At 37.7% G+C, this 26345-nt stretch overlaps 2 protein-coding genes across 7 annotated transcripts in view; both read right to left on the reverse strand.

The window, feature by feature from the left end:
- Positions 1–9759, reverse strand: part of Cox16 (cytochrome c oxidase assembly factor COX16) — a 61659-nt gene extending 51900 nt beyond the window's left edge. For all 5 annotated transcript variants that reach the window (XR_015445020.1, XR_015445019.1, XM_087195335.1 and 2 more), the window contains exons 1-3: positions 6434–9759; positions 4737–4808; positions 927–989 (exon numbers count right to left, since the gene is read on the reverse strand). Coding sequence is in view for 3 of the 5 variants with exons in the window: in XM_087195335.1 (XP_087051461.1) it covers positions 927–989; positions 4737–4808; positions 6434–6502 (204 nt within the window). In the remaining 2 variants the exon portion in view is untranslated. The remainder of the gene's footprint in view (positions 1–926; positions 990–4736; positions 4809–6433) is intronic.
- Positions 9760–11545: 1786 nt separating this feature from the next.
- Positions 11546–26345, reverse strand: part of Synj2bp (synaptojanin 2 binding protein) — a 49764-nt gene continuing 34964 nt past the window's right edge. The window contains exons 2-5 of one of the 2 annotated variants that reach the window (XM_021247144.2): positions 25123–25259; positions 22496–22643; positions 16916–17011; positions 11546–14960 (exon numbers count right to left, since the gene is read on the reverse strand). In XM_021247144.2, the coding sequence (XP_021102803.2) occupies positions 16953–17011; positions 22496–22643; positions 25123–25259 (344 nt within the window). In that variant the 3' untranslated portion in view covers positions 11546–14960; positions 16916–16952. The remainder of the gene's footprint in view (positions 14961–16915; positions 17012–22495; positions 22644–25122; positions 25260–26345) is intronic. The other variant, XM_013067481.3, reaches the window with a different exon arrangement.

Genomic DNA, 26345 nt, shown 5'->3' on the forward strand with positions numbered 1-26345 from the left:
GCTAATCAGACTAGTGGAAAATACCTCATTATAACTCTGACATTCTTATTTTGATAAGTGGAGCACTTCTTTGTATGTTTCAGAATACTTATTTCTTTTCCTCTAAACTCTTTATAAATTTTACCCACATTCTTACTGACCAACTGATTTGTTGAACTTTTCCATACTGACTTGTAGATGTTCTTCACGTTTAACTAATTAGCCATGATAAGATAGATAACATTTTTAGAATCCCTCATTTAACTTGTGACTTAACATAGTATCTTCTAGGCTGAACTTTCAGATTTTTAATGTATAAACTCATACATCTTCACGTTTACAGCTTCTGGATTTTAGATCCTATTTAAATAGGCTTTCCTGACTTAAAATCTGCATTTTCTTTCTCCTAGTACACTTAGTGTTTTGCTTAATTTTAGATTCTTGATCCATGTGGAATTTATTTATTCATGGTATATGGAATATGAATCTATCTTCATTTTCTTTTCAAATGACTATATACAGGTTAACCATCCCTAAACCCAGAATCTGAAATCTGAACCTTCTTGGGTGCTGATATGATGCTCCAAAAATTCAGAGTTGGGCCTGGAGGTGTAGCTCAGAGGTAGAACAATACCTAGCATGTGTGAGGCCATGGGTTCGATCCTCAGCATCACAAAAACAAAACAACAAAAAGAAGAAAATTTCAGATTTGAGAGCACTTTAGATTTTCAGATTAGGGATGCTTAACTGGTAAAGTCTATCTGAAAACCTCCAAAATGTGAAACACTTCTCATACCAAGCATTTCAGATAAGAGATATTTAATCTGTAGTTTATAAAATACCACATATTTAAAATAATTTTCTGCAACACTAATTTATCTTAAGGCAGACAAAGCAGTCACGACCAGTAAGACTGTTATAAAACATAGCTATTAACATGATCATACCTCATATTCTGACTCTAAAGATATTTTATTCATTTTCAGCTTTTTTTCCAATTCAGGATCAATCTGCAGAAAAGAAAGAGGAATCTGTAAGTTACTTAAATTTCTTACATTCAATTTTCTACTTTAGAAGTTATACAACAGATGGCTGGGACAGTATGGCCAATTTAAAACACATGGCAAATGTTACGGCTTCTATCTAGATGTCCTCCCAAAACCTCATGTGCTCATAGGTGGGATTTTTGGGAGGGACTGGATCATGGGTGTGTGATACTGGATTAATTCACTGATTGGTAAAGCATAGTTCTAGGCGTGGATGATGAACTTACTGAAGAGGGAAGACCCACCCTGGGTATAGGTGGCACCAACCAATAACCTTGTAGCCTGGATGGAATAAAAAGGGAAAGAAAAAATGCTTGTGCCTTCTGCCTGCCACACCATGAACTGTTTCTCCTCTGTTACGCCCCTCTTCCATGCTGCCCTGCCTTGGAATCAGACAACTATGGACTGAAACTTCTACAAACTGTGAGCTAAAACAAACCTTTTCTCCTTTCACTTGTTGGTGTTGGATATTTTGTCCCAGCAAAGAGAAAGTAACTAAGAAAGATTTTGATATCAGGATTGGGGTCGCTGTTGTGAAGCTACCTGGCTATGTAGTTCAGGAGCCTTTAGAACTGGCTTGTGTGAGAAGTCTGGCAAGTTTTAGAGATGTTGGCTAGAAAAGCAGCCCTACAATGCTGTAAGTTCCCAAGCTTGATGGGAGATTCTGGTCAGACCTCTGAAGACCAGATGTTGACAGTAATGCAGATGGAAAAGACCAGGCTCAAGAGGTTTCAGTTGGGAAGAAGGACTCTCCTGGCAGCTGCACTCCGGGATGTCATGCTTTGGCAGAAAATATGTCTACATTTTCCGCATGTCCGGAGACACTGCAGGAGACTGAGATTAAGGACAATGGGCTAATGAATCTGGTGGAAGAAATTCCAAGGCAGTCTGATGTTGAGGCTACTGTTGGGGGCTTTTACCTAGCTGTACCTTGAGATTCAAGAGTGAACAGCTCAGCAGAATGATTTAAAAATTTTGAGTTTGGCCAGAAAGGAAGTTCCAGTAAAGTTATGGCCTGTAAAGATGAAGCAGAGGAGAACTTGGTTGCGGAAAAGATTATCACTAAAAGGCAAAGTACTTCAGAACAGGCCACTGGAAAAGATGGCCTGAGGTACCATAAGAACCAACAGTATTCTACCCTTTGCAGCCTCAACACTGGAAAGGTGAAAGACTGCACCTACAAGAGAGCCCCAGGCCACCTGTTTTGGAATGGTGGTGGCCTGAGGAATTCATTCCTCAGGATTGGGTTCATAGCACTCAGCAATCCAGGCACTTGGCCCCTACAGCCAAGAGAGGAGGAAGGCTGGTTACTGCTCCAGTTGGCAGCAGACCTGGGCTTCATCCCAGGTACATGCAGAATACCAGAGTATTCAGGAAGGCGTCTACACAGATTTCGGAAGAAGGCCTGGGAGGCCAGGCAGTGTGCCCTCGAGACGGCAGTGTGTGAAGCTGTGATTGTGAAGCCAAAGTACAGTGGAGAGAGACCTCAGAAGGTTGGAGAAAGCAGGAATGTGGATCATCTGAGAAAAGATGCAAGAATTGAGCAAAGCAGGCTGAACAGAGAGACCATGAGGGCTATGACCACCGTGTTGTTGGTGTGGAGCCACACAACCCTTTGGAAATCATATCTTTCCATAGATTGCCCTAGGTGCTGGGCAAGGATTGCTGAGACTTAGTGTTTGCCCTGCTCTGGTCCCATCCCTTTCTGTTCCCTTATTTCTACCTTTTGGAATGGGAATGTTTATCTTGTGCCATTGTATGTTGGAAATGTTTAACTTTCTTTTCATTTTTACTGGGCCTGACAGCTAAGAGTTTTCCTTAAATCTGAGAGGAGAATTTGGACTTGGACTTTCCAGCAGTGCTGAAACTCTCAGAACACTGGCAACTCTTAGAGATGGACTAAATGCATTTTGCATAAGGGATCCACATGAGTCTTTTGGGGGACCAAGGGTCAAATGTTATGGCTTAGGGCTGGGGATTTAGCTCAGTGGTGCCACGCCTGTCTCGTAAGCGCAAGATCCCGAATTTGATCCCCAGTACCAAAAAAAAAAAAGTTATGGCTTATACTTAGATGCCCCCCTCAAAGCCTCATGCACCCATAGGTGGGGCTTATGGGAGTGAATGGATCATGGGTGCGATACTGGATGAGTCCACAGATTGGGTTAGCATAGCTAGGTTTTTAAGATCATGATACTCAATGGATTTACCATTTTTATTCTGTAATTATTTTTGTTATAAAAATTATTTTTCCATAGAACTTTTTATATTTTCTTTATTAATATCTACTTGTATTACATTAAGTAAAATAAAAAAGTAAATATACACTTCAGTAGTAAAGAAATATAGTAACAAATTCAAAAGATGGCTTTCATAATAGACTGGACATACCAAAAGACAGGTTTAATAACTAGGAGATAAAAATAATGGAAAATATACAAATTAAAACACAAAGACAAAGAATGGAAGAAAATAGAAAAATAAAAAGTAAAGTGTTAAACTTAATTAAAAATAATTATATCTGAATGAAGTCCCATAGAAGTAGAGAGAAAACTGGGCAAAAGCAATACTTTATAGGACATGAATAATTTTTTTTAATGTTACCTATTATTTCTTTAAAACTCTTCAAGACAATGTGAAAAGAAGACAATGTGAAACTCCATTTCTTATAAATCAGAGTACCTAGAGTTATGATAAATATTTCTTGTTGCCATGATTTAATCATTTGATATACAAGCATAATTCTTGGTAAGACTTAACCAAATCAGCTATATATATAAGGTAGAGAGTCAGAACATTTGGTATCAGACTTTCTTCTTTTATTTACCCACTGGGGAATTTTTAAAATGTATCTCTGCATTTGAAAAATGTAATTTTATTCAATTTTATAGTGCACGAATTAACAGCATCTTCTATTATAGATTAAGTATTGGTGTTTGGGCAGGGGAGATGAATAAACTTACGATTTGGAAGTACTGCCTGTCATCCTACACATTCACAGTCTTCATGTGTGTTTTCACATCCCTCTCTCCAAAGGTCTCATTTTTTCTTTTTTTTGCATATTGTGCAGCATGCTCTGTTTTGCTTATTTAACTCCCTAATCCAGTTGTATGTGTTCTTTCCATCTCCCATTAAAATAACAGGGTTACTCGGCTTTCTTCTTCATTGATATAGACATCACACTGGCATTGGTATAATTGTCCTCATTTTCATTATTGAATCTTAGAAAATATGGTCACAATATTTGTCACATTAAAAATTAAACAGCATTACCATGTTACAAAGCATAATAAGCAAAGTCAAAGACTATAACTGTTCAAAAGTGCAATATACTTAAATTGCACTTAAATGAAATCAATTGGTGTGATACAATAATGAATAATCCATGATTGTAGATGCATGGTTGCTAGCATGATCATCCAAGAGAAAAAACAGCAAATGCCCCCCAGGGGTGGGAGATAAACCATGTCTGTCAGGCTACTAGAGATTGTTTTATGGGAGAAAGCCTACAATATTGCACATTTTTGAGTGAATAGAGGAAACATTACTAAATCCTTTACATGATTCACTTCCATGTGAATATTAATCTATTTTAAAGAATAAGAGAGCAAAAACTGTATATTAATCTTGAAAAGCAAGACAAACTCAGACTAAGAATACTAAACAAAAACATACATATACAGACATAAGTCAAATTCCAACTATGGTTCTTACTTTAATCTTCACAGCATCATAACGGATTTGTGAGAACTCACGCAGACCAAAAGAACCTCCAACAATCAGTAGCTGAAAGAAAAAACAGTTAAAATAGAAGGGCAGAATGTGATAATGGCTGTGCAATGGAGAATATACTAAAAACAAGGAAATGAACATTTTTGGTGTTTTTTTTTTTCTTTGGTGTATAGGAACAAACAGGTCACCAGTCATATCAGAAATGTAAATTCTGGGGGTTAAACAGGCAAATATATATTTTTAAATGGTTTGGAAGAGAGGGAAGAAGAATATTATTAGCGTATATCTGATAATTCAAGTCCCACTCTGCATATTGTTGAATAAAGATTTCTAGGAAGTATTAACTACTAAATAAAAAGAAAATACAGTAGTATCAACTTCAATATAAATACAGTATAGTAGCAATGGCATATTTGACTGACACATGACCAAGAGGATGTGTCCCTTAAATTCATTCTAATGATACTATCAGACTCTTGAATACAGCATTTTGCAGGGCAAAATTGTCTACATGTGTGGGGCCAATACTCAGAAACACAGCCCCTAGGTCCAGTATAGTTACACAGAACAGTCTACAGTAGCATACTTGGGAAGAAGCACTGAGGTACTTCAATGTATACTAATTTTAAGACCTTTGCTTTGGTAATTTTGAAAGGTGAAGAAAACAAACTGATTTCCATAGGGACATGCTGGGAATCACAAGTCAGTGACCACAACCACATTGTTTCTAGGTGGTAGACTAATCTGCAGAGAATAGTTTTTACACACGTCCTATCCTCTACATAAATAGTTCCTGTTATTTTATAAAGACAGTTACCCTCAAACTCTTTAAAAATATATTTGTAGTTTTCTAGAGATGGGAAAAATCTGGATTCATCCAAGATGAGTTGAAAAAATTAGGTTTCTAGGATCACCTTTATCCATTTAATCCTCCTTAAATGCAAAAGCTGGTACCTTCACCTGTGCCAGTACCTGTACCAAAGTAATAAACGTCTGTGTATTTTTTAAAGCTGCTTTTGTTTATATGCTTGACTTAAATTATTTCATTTATCATGACACGGAGGCTGAAGCAAAATAATTAGTCCATGATCACACAGCAACTAAAGGTAGTTGTCGGATTCCAACTCGGGATGGCCTTATGTCAGCCTCAACTTGTATTCTCATGACATCTTTCGGGAATTCAGTGTAAAATTCTGTGCAGCCATATAAACACCAAAGCTATTTTAAAAATCGCTTTAGAAATATAAATAGTAACACAGCAACCTCTTGAGGGCGCCACAGTACGGCTGGTACCGTGCTAAACACTTTATTCCTAAAGTCTTACTTGTTTCATCACAAAAACCTGTAAACAAACTTCGTAATCACCTAGACTGGGGTTAACTCTGGTTTCTTTGAGATTCAATTTACTCAGCTGTGAAACGGGGGATAGTAACAACAATCGTGTTCTTGATGGGAAAGCTGTCACATAGGTCCTGGTAATTAACGGGAAAAGATGGGGGTGGGGGGCGCCGAGATCCTGCTACTACGCAGAAGACTAGAAGAAAGATTGTTTACAGTTCTCAATCTTTTGTCAGCTTCTTCCTAGTTTAGATCCTATCTTCGGCTTCTCCTATTACAGACTTCCCCAAAGTCCTGATGCTGCAAACCAGGAGGCTCCACTTTCCTCTCACAGCACTCACCAACATGGGGACTCCGTAGCGAAGGGTCTTGTTCTTGCTCAAAGCTCGCATCACCGCGGGTGTGAACATAACTGCAACTTTGGCCCGTTTAGGGTCCCTTCCAAGCCGACCCAGGGCGTCCTCCTAAAATTCAGCAGCTTTTCCTCACTCACCTGCTTTTCCGGGTTGTTTGGGGTCGAGTCCTCCGCTGATAAAGCTCCGCCAGGCAGAAACAATCAATTCATGGTTACACACTCCCGTGCCCGCCCAGAAGTTGAGGCAACATATCTTTAGTTCCGGGATGCCAGCGTGCAGCTAGAATTTAGAGGTTAGAATCCGGTTTGCTGTCACTATCGAATTGTTACGGAAGCCAGTATCTGGCGTGTTCTGAGTCTTGACTACGTTTTCTTAGAACATTCCCTGCCACATGGTTATGCAGTAAACTCGGCGGGGCGGGGGCGGGGACAGGGCGTATTCTGAAGCTAACTCTCAGCCTCTGTGCATGCTTGTGGGTTGGGAAAATTTACCAGCTTAATAAAAAGTTTTAAGAGTAAATCGCTAGAAGGTTTAGATTCAATGTAACCAGTGCAGTGTCTCGTCACTGAACCTTTAATGCTAACGTGTTTACTGTGTGATAGGCTGTGATCTTGTCATTTATAAGTCTATTTTACACAGGTTCAACAATCATACTTTTTTGCAACCATCTTTCTGGAAGACTCTAGAGACAGAGATGAAGATATCTTTGCCTTAAACAAAATGGCGATCTAAAGGGCACAACAAAGCATGTCCGAAAGTACTGTGATAGCTTAGGGAACTAAGTCCCCACGGGTGCCTTTCGTCAGAATGAATCAGAAAGCTACACCTAGGGCGCAGGTGATACAGAATAATGCCTCCTACTCTATCCCTGAAATCTTCCCATCTGTTCCTACATCTCCCATGCCATTGAAATGTTCCTGGTTATCACCTCTGCACCTGTTAAAGTGGCCCCTTTAGTGGTCTCTAGAGGAGAAACTCCAGATCTACTTTTTAGGCTTCTCCAGTGGTACCCCTGCCTATAAGACCATAGGGTCAAATTTTAAAACAAAGCAACAGCAAAAACCACCGATTCTGGTCAATCCACACTGTTGGAAGACATAATGATGAGATTCCCTGATTCTGCTTACAGTATTCACTCTTTTCTTAGCAAAATTTAAGATTAAGACTTCAGCGGAGCTCCAGTGGCATAATCAACTTGTATTTATACAAGTGTGGCCTTTTTGCCACTCTTCACTCCTACTCCATCCTGGAAAAGATACTCTTCCTTGAGTATTCCATGAACTTCATCTTCATTACGCAGCTCCTGGGAAATTACTCTGTGTAGCCCCTCTAATTGTACAGTCAAATATAAATTATTGCCTCCTCAGAGCTCTGGCTGCCTCTGATATGACACAATATTGCCACACTGGATTATTTAGTACACTGAGTCATTATCACTCTGACTAGCATATAAGGAACATGAAAATAGGAGAATGGGAAGAATATATCAGAGTTTGAATTTGAAAACTGGGAGGGAGAAAGGCCACCTGAATTGATCCAAGGGAGACTTTGAAGTATCAGGCCAAGATTTATTAACATAAGACAATTTGCTAATCCCTTCCCTCACCTCCTGTTTCTTCACTTAACTTGGAAGAGAGAACTTGCAAATGTGAGGACTGTAGCAGAACGGTGGGAGGTCAGAACCCAAAAGAAACTGAAATTCCTACAGAATTTGGTAATATTGACTATCTCCTTACAATTCACTCCCTGTATGGCTTCCATGGATCCACTCCAGCTCAAACTTTTGTTGTCTTTAGGCTTGCAAACCTTAAATTGGAGTCTTCAGTCCTCTGTGCCTCAGAATCTCCCGCAGAACTATTAAAACAGACCACTGGGCCCTGTGATTGGAGTTTGATTCAGTAGGTCAGATTGGGATTGAAAAACCTGCTTTTGTAACACACTTCAGGATGATGTTGATCTGCTGGTCTGTGAACTTCCTTGGATAAACTCCACTTTCACTTGGTCATCAAATTTTATCACAGTGTGGATATTTTCAGAAATGTGAAGCACAGACTGAATGGTTTTCTAACCTCTCAAGATCAAAATCCAAAATGTTTTACTTTGGCAGTTCTCTCCATTCAATCTAATTTGTATGGCTAAAATCAGAGCAGCTGAGTGCCTGTTTCTAGTTCAGCCCAATTTGAAACCAGTAGTACTTCCCATTATTCAGCTAGACAATCAACTGTTTCTTCTGTGCATATTTCTTTTGATAGTGATTATGAATATTGTTTTAGAATATAGTCATGTATTGTCCTATTATTTTTTATGGGTTATAAGACAGTGGTGGTGAACCCATGGCATGCATGCCACAGTGGGCTGTTTGTATTACTGAAAGCTCTAAAAGGTTTGCCATCACTGCTATAGGATAAATGGATTTTTCCTTGGCTTGAAGTAAATTCCCACTTCTGGCACTGACTAGCTATGTCTTGAGCAAGTCACTAATTTCTTTAACCATCAAGTTAACTCATCTATAAAAATGGAAATATTGGTACTTCCTTGTATAGTTGTAAGAATTTGACCTTGGTTATACAAAAGGGCAGCCCAATGCAGAATATTTAATCATGAAGAATAGATAGATAAAGTAGTGTTCTGGTTATGTATGCAAGTCCTAAAGGCACACTGCCTAGGTTTACATCCCAGTTCTAGAAATCAATAGCTGTATGACCTGGGCAAGTTAACCACTCTATGCATACCTCATCTGTAAAATGGGCCCAACAGCAGTTATCTTAGAATTGTTGTGAAGCTTAAATGAATAGATGTGAAGGGCTTAGAATAACTGGACTGCTGATAAAAGCTTAGTAATTGAAAATTTTCTGTATTATTAGGAGTACGTCACTGTCCTATCCCTTATCTCCTTTGTCAAAGTTAAATTTCAAATTGATTATTTAGATTTCATCTTTCCATTGTTCTGTCAGGTGCTACTTAAAGAAGGTGGCAGAAAAACAAGATATTTAATCAACAGTCTCCAAAAGAAGGTGAAAAAGCATTATAAAAATTCAGTGATAAATTCAACAAAGTTTTACTGAATGCCATAGTTCACAAGGCACAGTTAGATCCATTATTATCTCATTTGCTGTATCTGGTCAAATGGCAAAATTTCAGTTTATCATACCTTTTGATAGCCCATTAACATATTTAATCTGTAGTGATATTTCCTAAATAATATGGTTTTATGTCCACATGTTTTCCAAGGTGCCGTTGGGCACCGATTTGATCTGAGAAATGGACTACTGTTTATGTCCAGGGATGTAACCTAACATGAGAATCAGGATGAAAGGAAACAAAACAAGTTCATATGGAAAATATTCTTATAAGAACTAACACAGACTGAAGGTAAAACACACATGTCGGTAAGAAGAAACTCATTCAAATGAGCATTGTAGATACAGCATTACAATGGGATTCACTTTTGTGTCTTCATTTGCAACTCTCCAAACTAGGAAGAAGGATCATCTCAATTTCCTGGGATTAGTTAATAAATTTACAAAGTTTATTTTGGTAAATGATTCTGTTGGTTCATAGCTAAATCAAATTTGAAAACCTATTTCAGCCTTCTTCCCCCCTTGAAAAATAGAGAGAATATTAACAGTGAGGTTTTGTAACAGGCTATATTGTATTAGCTATAAGCTGATTTCTTAGAAGCGGCAATGCCATGTTATAATATAGGTTTTCATCAACTGCATCAGATAAATAGATCACATGGTTTGTAGTCTACAAATAAATGTGAGAGAATATAGCAGTTAAGAATCTGGTTCCAATGAGAACAGAATTCCTTAAAATACTGTCTTCCTTTAGATCAGAATTGATCTTTTGGATGTGAGTGCTGGTCTCAAAACAATTTGGGTTAAATGAGGAATAGAAAAAGGGGTTTATCCTGGGAAAGCAGCCAAGTCTAAACTTATTGTGAGAGGTAGAGAGCTTCAGAATTCAAGGGTCTGCTTCTAGGTGATGCTAGAAAAATACACTTTAGCATCAAGATTCTCCACTTATATGTGCTGAGCAATTTCAGCTTAGAGTAATTATATTTTATTCATCTTTCTATTTTCAGAACCTAGCACATGGCTGGCACTCACGCTGAAGGGAAAAAGTTCTCATCTGTCCAAAGAAAAATTTTTATTCAAAGTAGCTAGAATAAAATATTTATTGGCTTTACAGAAATTACATGGATTCTACTTCCCCACATTCTTGACAATCTATAGTTTCTTGCTTTGGTTCTATATATACATATATATATATATATATATATATATATATATATTCATGTATATATTCATATATATTTTGTTTGTTGGTATGTTTGTTAAACAGGGTCTCCCTATGTAGTTCAGGCTTGTCTTGAACTCACTGTGTAGCCCAGGCTGGCCTCAAACCCAAATATATTTTTAATCTGCTTATTTACATGATAAAAAGAATACCCACTGCCAAAAACACATTATTGGAATTGAAAGAACTGATCTGATTGAATATTAAGTCTTTCTCAGATTGTTAAATGGAATCTCCCATTCTAATCATGACGCTTGCAGTATCCTTCAGCTGTCTATCAGTTCTGGTCTTTCTTCAAAGTCCAAGAGAGAAGATGGAATTGTACTGAAATAAAAAATGATAATTTTGTGGGCATTCATCTAGTGGAAACATTCACAACAGGAACGAAACAAAAAGGTATGTCTGCCACAGTCTCAGTTTGACTAAAGTAAGTTAGTTCACCTCTCTGAGCCTTGATTTTCTCACCTTTAAGATGGGCATCCTAGAACCTTTCTGGTTCCCTTGTATCTTCAATACCTTATACTTGGTTCTTAATGGATGCATAAGCTAAGATACTAATCATACATTTTGCTGGAGGCTGATCACTCTGTCCTTAGCACATCAGGAGCAAAAGAATGTTCCAGTTCTCACTCCACGTCTACACATGGGGCAGAAGCTCAGAGAGCTGGGCTGTAATATTGCCCAAGTGAAATTCTTGATCTTGGTTGGAGCAATGTCTGTATGTGATTTAATAATTTAAACAATATGTAGGTTTGAATGCCATAGAACATTTTCAACAAAGGCTGTACAATGGAATCACTTGAAGAAATTTATTTTAGTGCTACCTGAGTCTCAGACCCACAGATTCTCATTTGGCCTGAGGCGCAGGATGGGCTTAAGGAGTTTTACAAGCAATTAAAGAGATACTAACCTGAGAAATGGGAGAACTATTAACCCAGATTGGTGAATCTTAAACTTTAGCATGAATCAGTACCGAGAGGAATTTTAAAAAGGACTGCTGGGTGCCACACCTAGTGTTTCTCACTCAGTATGTCTGGGATGGAGCCCAAGAATTTGCTTTTCTAACAAGTTCCCAGGTAATGCTGATGCTATTGTCCAGAGACCTCACTTTGAGAACCACTGATACTGACGAAATATCATTGATGGTAGCACCTGAAATCCTGAGTTTAAATCTTGATTCTATTATTACCACCTATAGAATCTTAGGAAAGTAATTTACTCTCTAATCTTTAGTCTCTATAGAAATGCTTAGATCTCAGAGTTGTGACACATGCACAAACAGCATACCAATCAGAGGTTGGTATAGGCCCTGGTATAGAGTGCAATAACCAATAAAACTTTTTTCCATTGTACATGGCTAGATGTTTCAATTAAATCATGAAATCATTCACACAGAACTTAAAACTTGGCAGGAAAAGGAAACAGAGATGATTGAAACAAAGAATATCTTATTCCAAATATACGTATTATATATAATGACAAATATCGAGAAAAGATTTAAATATAGGGTCTTGAAAATACCTATATTTAATTTTCAAAGCTTTCAACATTATTAATTTCGGTGGTAGAAATATTAGATTCAGTCTATAAATAGCATAAGTTTTTTATAACCTATAATGGATTCTGATACCTCACCTATTATAATAATTTTTAGTTTCCATATAATGAGTACAATGAATAGCATTTTTGCATAAGGCCTTAAAATGTTTGGTTTTCAAATGCTATTTCATTTCCAAGAAAACCTAAATTTAAGTGCAACAGAATCCCTATTGTCAACCAAAGCAAACTTTTACCAACAATGGACTAGGTGCTTATTTTATATACAAACAAAAAAATCTAAATAGTTTTCTTTCCTACTTTCCATTTGCTCCATTTTGTATATCACAAGGTCTTTTCAGTGTTAATGTCCAAGGCCTGAGGGGAATCTGGGAGGTAAGGGCACTAGAGGTTAGGCTTCCAAAGTGGGGAGATGAGAACTGGAATAGTGTTGGTGTTTCTCTGTGGAACCCACAGTGAGTCTGGCTATCTAAATGGGCCTCGAAAAGTACCAAACAGTTCAGGTTGAAAGGCAAAAGATATGCCAAGACTATTAACAGCAAGATTCTCCCTACATCAATAGTTGACCCAGAGGCAGGGATCCTTTATTTTTAAAAGCTATCCCTTTCCATTCTGGCCTGATGCCATTATGTGACAGCTTTCCTTTTCCAAATTTCTAACAAATAAGATGATGGTCATCTGTACATCTTCTTTGTTCTACATCATGCTTTGCACGGTAACACTTTTTTTCAATGGTTACTTAACCTGATGATATACAGTACTCTTAACATTTCATCTATTCATGAAATCTCTCGTTCAACTAGACTGTCAGCTCCTCAAGGGTCCTTAGCTTGTTCCCTTTCTCCATGGGACTTTCTGAACTGCCTCAAATTCTCAGTAATGAATTATTCTCTCTTAAGAGTCTGCAGTATAAACTTAACACCAACTTACATTGGCTTACTTATGTGACTAATTCTATTTTAAGCATATTCTTCCCAACTGAATCAAATCACCCTTTAGGATGAAGGTCATGTATTTTACTTCTTTGTAAAAGAGTCCTGACAAAGCTGACATCCAACCAGCATTTGTTAAATGATTGCTAGACTGTACGTTCTAAAACTGGATATAACTGACTGTCTAAAAAAAAAAGTCCTCATAATCATATTTCAAAATGATATAAAGCCTAGTCTGGCCAGCTGTCTAGAGAATGGAAATTAAAGCCAGAAATTAGCCTTGGGTTTAGCTAACCTCAGTGCTTCAAAACTTACCTAAATGTCATATGATTGGGATAGTTCCCACCTCACCAATATTCTTGGTATATCATCGCTTCCATTCATCCATAATCTGCTCCCAGGATTTTCCCTAGGAAACACCCACTAAGTAAAACTCATTTTTCTCCCCTTCTCTGACAGTTTAACTTATTAAAAGCCAGTTTTTTAAAAGAAAAACTGGTGGTCCAGACCATAACTAAATCAGAACAGAGATAATTTTATGCTTTCTCTCAGTTTTTTCCTGTTACTAGAAACCAAAAACACTCAAAGGTAGCCTGAGATGGTTCAGGTAATACAACTGAGGCCTAATCTCCTGTCCTTTTAGAGTTCTCTCATTGGGTTGGTTTGACTCACTGCTAAAGCCCTGACCACAATCATCCCAGCTGACCTTTTCACAGCACTGTGGGGTACCACAAAAGTCACTATGGTAGCCCAGAGATACTGGTAAGACTTATCTTTAAACCCCAGAGGTTTTTTTTTTAACAGATTCACTGAAGCAGAGCTGTTTTATGGCACTGTACCTCAGTTTTACCACAGCTTTTCTGAGAAGAAGACTGAGCATTCACTTTTTAAGTTTACACTCTCATTCCCACTACATAGGTTCTACAAATAGTTTTTTATGTTCTTCAGTTTAAATCATTCCTTAGATCAGAAACCTAGAAACCACAGAGTAGCTTTCTTACCTCTTTAATTCTTCACAAGACATCAATATTATACTATCACATATGCACATGTATATGTACTGTATATATGTATTGGCTTTTTTCAAAAAGTAAAAAGCTCTTCGCAATATCCTGTGTCCAAAACAGGCACAAAGGTATGTAATTAGAAATTAAATAAAGGCCAGAAACACTTCTCAAGGAAGATCATTAAAAGAAAAATCCCCTCTTCCTCTCATGTCATACAGCTGGCTTTCAAGACACACCAGCAAAGAAAGAAAGTATCACCCATGGTGACAGGAAGACTGGACTTTTCCCTCTTTGGGCGGTAGCTGAATTTCGATGGGCAGTCCTGGTGAAATATGTAACTCCTCACTTGTTCTATGCAAGTCTTTTCTTCAGCTTTCCTTCAAACAATACCTTTACTCCCCCATTAGAATACGAAGACTTGGGATTTTGAACAGCAAAGTTCATGGTAGGAATCATTCACTCTAAATCATATTTTGGCTACACAGAGAGAAGGAAAGATGTGGGAGACTGGCAGGGAAGGAAGGTGAGAGGAACGTTAAGTTCACTGGGAGCTGGAAGAGAACAAGCCTTTCAAAGCTGTTGCCGGTAGTATCTCATGAAGGCCCAGGCTGCTACCACGGTGAAGGCAAACACTGGCAGCAGCACCATAGCTATGGGAATACCACTTGGCTCCCCTTCACCTCGATGGCCTGTAGGTCCGTTTTGCACCTGTAACTGGAAGGGAAAGAGAAACGTTAACTCTAGTGACTCCTGGGTACTCATCACAACTGAAATGTCCAGGCTGGCGCATCATCTGGGCTGAGTCTGCAGGCACACAAAGACTCCTGCAAACCCCAGGAAGCACCTAGCAGAAGGAGTTCTCTTTGTACTAGACAAAATTCTTTCCACAGCACAGATTCTCTGGGAAGAAAATAGGTCTGATGGGGTGGCTTTTAACTTTGTTGTGCTACTGACCTAATGGGACCAGGGAGGGGCAAGTTTTCTGTTTCTGTACTGCCTGTACTTCACTATGTGTGCTTCATGTCAGGAAAATGAAAATATGAGATGAAATCTATTATCTTGTGAGGAACATAGATACTACTGAGCAGGGGAAGGGGGATGAAGGAAGAAATCTCCTGGAAATGTTTGCTTACAAAGATTACCTGCCATCAGAATGCAGTAAGAGCAGATCCAGGCAGTGTCAACTCAAGTACATGACATTCTTTGGAAATGCTTTCCAATTTTCAGAACGTACTCCCTGCCTCCAAAGTAGAGTTTTGTCCTTCATGTCCTAATTATAGTCCCCAACAGAGATACAGGCTCAGGGGTAAGTAAGTAAAAATAAACTATACCATCATTGTCATTTTTCTATTGCCTAAGTATTTCCTTTTGAGAATAGGTTGTCTTTATTTTGGTCATTTTTACAGACTGGGCCTTTTTACTATCAATTTTTACTGGCTAACTTGCAGTAATTATGGTGGCATCTTGTTTCAGTTAGATGCAACCTCCTTGTTATAATCTATGCAATTCTGACCCCTCCATCTGAAGGGCAAGACTCCACAAACTACTTTTCATATCCTCTATACCACCTCTACATCTTTCATTTATTTCTTGATGAGATGTCCTGAGAGAATACGCCCAACAGGAAGACACAGTTTTTAGGCTAAGCCAATTCCCCAACCACCCAAGTCTGTTTTATTATGAGTTCTTTATGGAGGTTTCCCAAAGTGAACAATGCAAATCACTTCCTACATACCTTCAAAAAGAACCCTAACCATATTTGAATTATGTGCCTATCTTTACTTGCTTTTATCTAATACATACATTTTCCCATGACTTAGAAACAGAGAAGAGCCAAGGCAGAAGCAGCTGATGGCCAATACTACCTCTTGCCAATCTGTTTTTTAACCATTACACTCATATTCTGCTTGGAACCCTGGCTGTTTTTGTCAGATATCTTTCATGTTTTGCCTTCACCATTTTTGAATTAGCTCCTCTCAATCTTGAGGCTCTGAATCCTCCCTCAGTTGCTGAGTAAGGCAAAGAGTGTTCCAATTTAAGAAGGAGCACTGTAAAGGCACACTGAACCTGTGCTGTAAATATACACCCAGAAATTCTCATTGCTGTGGGAGGAGCTTTGTGTCCTGATACTTCCATCATCCAAATTATAAAACACACTAGAAAATAAGAAGCAGATACAGGGATGGAAGCTGCCTTGACTGAATTCTGAGTTCTGTTTCCTTTTCCCTTGAGCACTAGAGCTTTGGTCAAGAGGGTCACAAAATGGATCAGAGAAGAGTTCATGGCACTGACAGGAAAAAGCAAATAGAGGGAGGCAGAAAACATACTTTCTAAGTTGGTTTTATAAATAAGAGTCATCAAGGGCAGGCATATGGGTCTCAATATGGGTCTTTCCCTAACAAAAAGTAAAAGTGATTCTACTTTTCTACCCATCTATTGAAATTTGACTATCAAGTTTCATCTTTGAAGAATATTATCTTGAAGGTATGACCTGGATTACAAGTATACGGTTATGAGTTTCCTTTATAAGTACCAGAGGACCCTCAAGGACAAGCTCTTCAAAGTAGGGACAGTAAAAAACCAGAACAAAACAAAACACGCCCACAGGTTTATTCACAAGCATGGTGGAAAAATCTGGTGCCAAGTATCTGGCTGCAAGTGACACCTACCCTGTGCTGCACTCTCAGGGACACAGCATAGCCTGCATTACGGAAGAGGTTTACAGCATCCTGGTGCAGCAGGTTCTTTAGGTCTTTGCCATTTACCTGCCAAAAACAGCAAGGAAAAGTAGTAAGCGAAGCAGAAGGCTAACTCTCATAAGTCAACAATTTACTTTCATGTGGTCAAACCTTTAAAAAAACAAGGCTTGACTTCTCACACTGGTACATAAAGACCTCTACTTTCTCAGTTAAATTTCTCACTACTCCCTTTCATTTAGCATATGTTCCATAAGTACCATGCACTAACCGATTGCGCCACTGGAGCGCCCATTTAGCATATGTTCTAGCTACATCGCATAGCTCACTGAACCTGAGCCTACAATATATTCTTACATTCGTTCCTGTGTTCAAGCTATATCCATCACCTAAATCCCATTCCCTTTTTCAAATTTCTATTTATCTTCCAAGATTGGTCATAAAACGGATCAGTCGTGCTGTCTTTAGTACAGAAATAAATAATGGACTTTCTAGCTGACAGACTTTGAACTTCATGTTACCAAGCCACCTTCTGATTATGCCTCGGTTTTCTTGGTAGCTATGCCATAGGGGAGGAACTTCACAATGAACACTCAATGATTCAATTTTCTAATTAACTCCAGAAGAATAGCTGTGAAATTACGACTGTAGTGAGAATGCTCACTTATGTTATCTAGCCCATGTGTTAAGTGTACTTCTCGATGTAAAGAAATAGGTATTTTCTATTGGAAGCATACAAACACACTAATGATGTAGTCATTTAATACTCTCTTCTTCCTTGTCACAACTGTCCTTTTCCAGGACGTTCGTAATGTTCCCCCATCTCCTACTAGGATCTTTGGTAAATGCATCTATCAATACTCTTGCCTTATAGACCATCTATTCTCAAATTAATAGTTTCCAGCTCCATTCCACTTTGGCAAACGCTAAATGATGTCACAGCTCTTTATCACAGTCATCGGTACCAAAATTTTATGGTAATACAAATGTGAGTGGGTCCTTCCATGACATTTATGGTAGGAATACTGAGCTTAAAATCATCTTTACCACAGTGTTCAGTAATAACCCCAGGAAATATTTAATATGCACAGTATTTTCATGTCTGGAACTGTTTATCATTCTACATATATTAACTCATTTAGACTTTATAACATGTACATTAAATTATATTAGCCTTGCTGTTTTGCTTTTGTTTAATGGTTTATATATTTGAAAGTTTTAGATAAAATTTTAAATTTGTAGGTGGATAAAAGCATAAGTTGCTTATATATTAGTATTTTATTCCTTTGTATACACTGAAGTAGCATTAAAACGAAAAATGCAATTTAGTTAAATGCGACTTTGTTTGCATGGTTTTTCTAGAAAGTGTGACTTCACTAAATGTGTCTGATTCGCTTCTTTCAATCTCTACACTATGTACTGCTCTTAAAGCTCAAACTGAACTGCTGTATATTATTCTACATTCTACTGTAAGTAACGAGAAGAGGCTGTTATCTCAGCTCATCATTATCACCCTTACAACCTCCAAAGAGTACTTTATATAATGTGTAAGAAATGTCACATTCTTTCCTAAAGTTTGCCTGCAGAATGAACCCCGCAAAAGCCATAACTGGAGAAAGCCTGACTGACAAAATCTCATAATTATACAGAGCTGAAAAACCTGGAGTCCAACAGCAGCTCTACCTGGCAAAGATTCACGGTGTTGGCCCTCATTTGAGCCTCCTTTGGCTAACGAAGAAAGACATTGGTGACAGCAGGCAAAAGATGCTATAACAGCAGTAAGTCTATTAGGCCTCTTGACCTTTCTAGTTACGCCTAAATACAATATAACTACTCATAGAAATGCAAAGGGAATTTCTCTTTAAAAAATAAAATGTTTCATTATCTTTGGCCTAAGACAAACTACCCCCATGAAACAAACTATGATTATGACTTTTCCCCGTGATAATGTCATTTTGCAATCAAGACGTTAGATCTTTAAAAATTAGAACTTCTGTTTTTTAAAAAAGATAAACAATTCTCCAGCTTCCTCATGCAGAGAGCAAAAACTATTACAACCCAGCCCTCGTACCAAGGAGGTACCAACATTTTCTGGGTCCCTCTGGTGGGCCAAGGCCTTGCTAAATTCACACACGCACATTTCCTGGCTTTTGTTCTACCCCTTCTATAAACTGGAGGGCTTCTGTGAGCTCCAGGGGAATGGACTACCTGCTCTCCCAATATGGCCAAATTGTGAATAAGCTCATTTTTCCATTCTTCTCGTACTCTTGCTAACAGGCAGGCAATCAAATCGAGGTAGTTGTGGCCCAGATTCAGGACTCTGACTGAGTGTTCCAGGTAATAATTTCTACTCCAAAGTTTAATTTGCTTTCCAGTATTTACCTCCTCTAAGGATTTTACAGATTCCAGTTGTCTATGGATTAATTACTAAGCTCCATAGATTTTCTCCCTAAATATTTGTAGAATTCACTCTTTTTATCACTATCCATCCTACCAGAGATAGTAGCTCTCAACCTCTAAGTTATTCTAAAGTTAAGCTAGTTCTAATCGACACCACCTCAAACAATCTTCCAGCTGGTTTCCACTCCCAGACTATTTATTCTATTTAATACATACTCTGTGCACCTACAGATTTCACTAGTGATTTTCCATTGGTGCTTTTTCAAATATCCATCTGTTGACCCATTAGAAGATCATGAAATTGACCTAGTGGGTCAAGAGGAGTATTTTTAAAAAGTAAAATTAGAAAGAAACACAAAAACATCAAAGTTTATCACATACAGAAAAATATTTTGTTTCAAATATATCTACATATATTCCTATTTGATTAACAGGAAATATCTGTAGTCCTATTATAGGTCATGGTTTTAAAAGTTTGAAAAACACACGAGTGCCTACTATAACAGTGGTTCTCAAGCATTACAGTGTGCAGACTTACCAGGACAGGTACAATGCAATCACGGTGCAATTTTGATTCAGCAGCTCTGGGAAAAGACTTGAGATTTTGCATTTCTAGCAAGTGGCTAGGTCTTGCCCAGATGCTGGTCCGTGGTCTTCACTGTTAGTACCAAGAGCTACTCAACTGAGTAACCTTAGAATCGTTAACTTTAACTTCCTTAACCCTTGGCATAACAAATTATATTGAAACTTAGATATGGCAAATTTGCAGTGTGTTAGAAAATTTTGCTTCCTCTGAATGTTCAGAGAATCAGGATGCTGTTGTTCTAGTTAACTGATAGGGAAACATAAAACATTCTGCTTTAACTGTTGTTGGCAGCCTTTAAAAATGTGTTGCCTGTTCATACCTAAACTGAGTTAACATTAGTTCCCTTGGATGATTATAAGAATTTTGAATTGCCTCAGGATAATGGAAAATAGGAGCTCCAACTCCAGGAGAATATGAATGCATATAGAGAAAGAATGCGACCTATTTAATGAACAATGATCTCGGACTACGATCTGAACATTTTAATTTTTCACCAAGGTCCTAAAATGAACTACCTTTTTCTCTTTCTGAAAAGAGAATTAAAAAGTTGATCTAAATCCAATTAATCAGGCCCAGTGAATAAAGTCACTGTGTCATAATGGAGTGATTTATTCACTGAACAATTAAATCAGATGTTTACCCTACTGCCAGCTATAGGCCTATGGACTGGAGGTAAAGAGATAAGACAGACTCTGAAAGAAATATTTTTATCTATAGGATTCTGCTATATATTTCAGTGAGTCTGCAGTTTATTGGATGAGGGTTTTGCTGGGTCTTTCCTATTGTTTTCTAATCTAATGGCAAAGACCAGTCTTTTATTTCTTTGTGAATCTCCCTAGCACCTGGCATAGTATTCTGAAGGTCAGCAAGTGCAATAATTGATAAATATTGATGGCTAACCAACTCTTTCATTCACCCAATTAAGAATTGTACTTGAACATAATAAGAAATGCAGCTGGTGAATGGCTCAGTCTGTGCTGTTTTGTTTTCTAAAGGGTTTGGTTAAAATGGAGCATTCACCTATGCAATATAATAACTACCTGCCTCACACTGAGCTTTATAATAACATAAAGTTCAGGAGGTCTGACCATGCTTGACTATCTCCTTTCATTTCGTTTATATTTCTTTTAACAAAAAGAAAATTTTCCCAAATTCCACGGAAACCTAGTCTAATATCAAACCATACTAACCAATACACACACAAAACAATGAGTAAAGAATTCCTAGCCCTCATCTGAACCTCAGGGTCTATTCTTGTGTTACTAATACGTTTTTGTCTCAGATGCAACATGATCTTAAAATTTACTTACATTGATTAGTTAAAAAAATTCTTTTTTAAAAATTTTTTAAACCATACACAGTAGTCAAAAAATTAAACTTCACTTTCGATCAGAAAAGAGGCAGCTGGATGATACATCAGGTAGTTATTCAATTTTAGAACTTAAAATCAACATGTGGGCATTCCATTTGATGGAAAGATTAGTCAATAATACCTCACAAGAAATATACAAAATCACCTAATGATACTTCCACTACCTAAAATAGATGTGTGCTAAGGAAGGAACATATTTTTAGTTTGGTTATCTAGCAAAAGTTACTAGGAAAAAATGGGGCATATTTTACATCGAGGAAAAATAATCCACATCAGGAGAATAGAAAAATCCATAAATAATAAATGGAATATAAGCTAATAATGTTTAGCCACATTTTCTAGAGATATCAAAGCCAGGGGCCGGGGATTTAACTCAGTGGTTCCACCACCTGCCTCTCAAGCACAAGGTCCCGAGTTCAATCCCCGGTACCAAAAAAAAAAAAAAATAGATATCAAAGCCAATAATAACTGATTGCATAAGTATACGGTATTCAAGGGATGAAACGAGCAAAATAGAGGGAACCATTTAATGATTATGACCTAACAGGTTTACTTAAGGACAGACTGGCAATAGACTATCACGGATGAGAGGGGCAGCAGAGAGTCTTTCATATTATTGTTTAAGGAACTTTAGCTAGGAACTAGGAGTAAGAGGAATGTAGAGAGGATATACTGCCCTTTCCTCTTGCACATGCTCCATCTTTTTCTGTCTTCTCTATCTCCCCCATGGCTGTCTTCTATTTTTGCCTTTCAACCCCTGGAATTTTCTCTGCTCTTTTGAATGTCTTTTCCTTAATTCACCAGAACAAAGACATACCTCATTCTTTGCAATGTGTCTTTTTTATATCTATGTAATGTTTATTATATTTCTTTGTAATATTTCTCCTTTTTTTGTATTTTGAGAAATTCTTCTTTGCTATAAATTTTAAAGTTAAGAGAACTAAGATTTTTAGACATCTACTATTCAATTCATTGACATTTATCTCTATCATTATCCCCCAGTCATTTTTTTAAAACTTGGAAGGCCTTCCAATAATTGTGAGACAATAGCTCATGTAAGAAAAGTTCATCTCATCTTTACCTAATACATTCTTTTACATTGAGGTTTATATCATTTTTTTCCTAATTCTATCCTTTATAGAAAGTGAATTCAGTTTTTATATAAAACTATACTTAACATGTACTGCTAACTCACCAGGAAACTTTCTTTTTAGGATAACTAATCCCAGCTCCTTATTTGCCTTTTTCTTTTTTCCCCAGTACTGGGGAACCAACTCAGGACCTTGTGCTTGCCAGGCAGGTGCAGTGCCGCTGAGCCACATCCCCGGCCCCTCCTTATTTACCTTAGAGAAGGCAGAATAATATACTGGTTAAAATACTCCAAATTTAAGTAAACAGAAATTTTAGTTCTGTATCACTTACTAGTTGTGTGCCCTGGAGAAAGCTGCTTGACTTCATTAAATTCAGTTTCCTTAGCTACAAAATGAGTATAATAATCACATCCATCTCATAAGGTTATCATAATATTAAATAAGATTAAATTTAAAGTTCTTAGCACTCTTAGTGTCTAAACCTTTTCACCATTCTCACTCTGCAATAATCTACTGGTAACCAAAGCTTTTCAAATAAGATGGCTTTTTTCTTAACCCTTATTCTATTCAATTCTTTCTTCACCCATGGAGTCCAGGCTTCAGTGTTTGGAAAGACTGTGATTTATATGTCAAAATATTAAATACATAGATTCTAACTACATGCCGTACCTTTATTTTAACAACCCACTCTCAATTGTTCCTTACTACACCACTAACATTGATTCACAGTTTTAGGATGCCTTTCTCCTGGGAGATACAGTGCAGGAAATAATTTGCTTCTAAACTCTTTAATATCCCTTTGAGAGAAAAGGTAGATTATCACTGTCTTCATCTCACAAATAAATAAAGCCTAGGAGAATCCTGATGGGCTGAAACATGGTAAAAATAATCAGTGTGATAGACTTCAATCTGCATTAAGTAGGATGTATTCTTAAGAAAGATTCTTAATTGGGCACAGTGGCACATGTGTATAATCTCAGCTACTTGGAGATGGAGGCAGGAGGATCTCAAGATAGATAGAGGTCAGGCTGGCAATTTAGCAAGACCCTCCCCATCTCAAAATAAAAAAATTAAAAAGGGCCAGAGATTTAGCTCAGTGGTGCCACGCCTGCCTCGCAAGGGCAAGGTCCTGAGTTTGATCCCCAGTAGCAAAAAGAAAAAAAAATAATAATAAAATTAAATTTAAAAAGCTGGTGAAGTATCTCAGTGGTAGAGTGCTTGCCTAGCCTGTGTGAGCCCTTGGGTTTAATCAGAAGGACTGTAAGAAAAGGAAAAATAATAAGAAAGAAATGGAAGGCAAAGGAGGGGAGGGGAGGGGAAGGCAAGAGGAGAGAGAGTAGAAGAGAAAGGGAAAGGACCCAAAGACTTCATATGATCTTTAATCACTGGTCAATTGAACTGCATGAGATGCAATTCAAAAGGGAAAATTTAAAACTATAATACCATCTTCAAAAGGATACACCTATCTTATGGAGACAGGTTCAAAATCACATCTCTGAGACAAATATTTAACTCTCTTAAGTAAGACTTCTCTTAGTATGTACGTCATTAATTTATTTCAGGCCTTTTTCAAGTTAGCCTTTCTACCTTATTCAATTCATGAGAGAAAGCACTTTTCTCCTCTTTAGACCATAGGCCATAGTTCTTGGCCCATGTGGAGAAAAAGGCACTTCTGCTATGGAAAGCTCTATCCTAAATCCAAATTTCCCTTTAATCCTACCTCTCTGAAGCCAGTTCTAACTCCCAGGAATATCCCAGATAACACATCACTCCTTGAAAACTTCTCCACTGTTTACATCAATCATCTGTATTGTTTCTATGTAGCAAGCTGACCATCTTTAGCTAACCTTGATAGTTAATTTTAAAAACCTAACCCCCATAACTGATACTATCATAACGATACTGTAGCCAACAGTAGGGAACAGAAATGAAAAGTATAGTCAGAGGTATACTATGCATTTTAATGCTTTTAAAAAGTCTTACTTTGCCTGTATTCTGAGGTAAGCTTATTCTAATTGACATTGAGACTAGTGCTCCTTAGGCCCATATTTATCAGTCAGCCTTTCTATCTTTTCCTGAATTTCCCAACTTGTTCATTTGTTAAACATATTGGGCACTATGCTATGATATAAAAAGCTAAAAGAAGATATGGTTCTTGCCCTTGAGGAAATTCCAAAAAATTAACGATAACTGTGTAATAAAGAGACATTAGCAGGATAAAATGGGACTCAGTTGACAGATATCCACATCAAACTGCATTCCAATTTGTCATCTTAATAACAAGTGAGAAAGGGCTCTGAGTCTGAAAAGGATGCTTTATTTCTATCTTCCTTCTTTGACATTAACTCCATTTATGATACTCCTTCCAAAGAAGACACAAATCAGCGTTTCAATCGACAAAAGAGAGCTGATGAAGTAATGAAAGAGACATAAAATCTGTGGGTATTAAATCTCTTCCCCACCTAAACTGCTCATTTCTCTCTGCTGCGGTTTTTTAATCTGGGCAAGTACCTTCACATTCTGCATTTAATTTGCTTTATCTGTCAAGTGAAGGTTAATATCATCCTCCAAACCTGAAGGTGCGGTTGGAAGATTGATCAAGCTACCTGCGATTCAACTATACAATATGGATAGTTCCAGATCCAAAAACAGCAGGCAGGAAGTGGCCAAGGGAAGAGCTTAAAGTCTAGGGAATCAAAGAACAGCAAAGAAAGCTGAAGCCAGTTCTCACCGAGAGGATCTTGTCACCCTCCTGGAGCCGCCCATCCTGGGCCGCAGCCCCATTCTCTTTGATGCTGCTGACGTAGATGCCACTGTCGTTGGAGACATACTGCTGATCTGTCCCACCGACGATGTTGAAGCCCAGCCCTGAGAAAATCATAGAAGAGTAAAGGAGACGGGGGTAAAGAAAGAAAGAGGTTAGAGATGAAAAGAAGAGAAAAGGAGAGGAAAGGAGAAGGGAGGGGAGGGAGAAAGGCAGAGACCCTTTTCGGGAGAAGTGGCTAGTGAGTCGGACTTCAAGGTAGCTAGTCAACAGTTAAGAGCAAGGTCAGTAAATAGTATCACCCAAAAGAGTCAAAACTACCCAGAGTTCCCCACTTAGATCAGGTAAGACTAAAAATAGAAACACAGTGATCAAGATGACTTGTTGACTATATAAAGATCTACACACATCTTAGATAAAGAATTATGATGATTCTTGTAAGATACAAGTGCTTCTATTCATATTTGATTTTGATCCCATTGATGGCATTCAGAGAACCCAATTCCTGATATTTCTGGTATTAATGTAACAGGATTAGCTGAGTTCATGAGAAGAAACTATGCTTTTAATCAATTATCAAATTAATTGTTCCTAATTTAAGAGGAGACTCCTAACCATCCCCCCTTTTCTTCTTAGTTCTCCTCTCCCAAGATTGGTAGAATTTTGGAAGAAGTGGTCTTGAGAATTTTTATATTTTTCTATTTTGTATTGGGAGAGGGGGACAGTAATATAGAGAAAAGCCACAAAATAGTTATAAAGGAAAACCCATTAGAATTACAGCAGTTTTCAACTCAAACCTTAAAAGCCAGGAGAGTGTGAAGTGTTTCAAGCCCTAAAAGAAAACAACTGATATACCCTACAAAACTACCTTTCAGAATTAATAGAGAAACAAGGTCTTTCTATGATAAAGACAATGTTAAAAGATTAATGACTACAAAACCAGGACTCCATAAATTCTCAAGGATATCCGTAAAAGTGGCACTAAAGCCAACAATGCCCCAAAATCTAATAGAATGAACATACAAGGCAGGGTGAAAAGTTAAGCAAAGGGGAAAAAAGGAACCAGCAAGAGGAACATAATGCAGTGAATGAAAGGAATAACTCAGTACCTTTTGGTAATAACTCTCTAAGTGTGAATGGTCTCAATTCTCCAATGATAAAACACAGATTGGCAGAATGAATCAAACAAA

Source organism: Heterocephalus glaber, unplaced genomic scaffold (genome assembly GCF_053883595.1).
Source record: "Heterocephalus glaber isolate CG9 unplaced genomic scaffold, H.glaber_assembly_v1.0 deba00001608, whole genome shotgun sequence".
NCBI classification, from domain to species: domain Eukaryota; kingdom Metazoa; phylum Chordata; class Mammalia; order Rodentia; family Bathyergidae; genus Heterocephalus; species Heterocephalus glaber.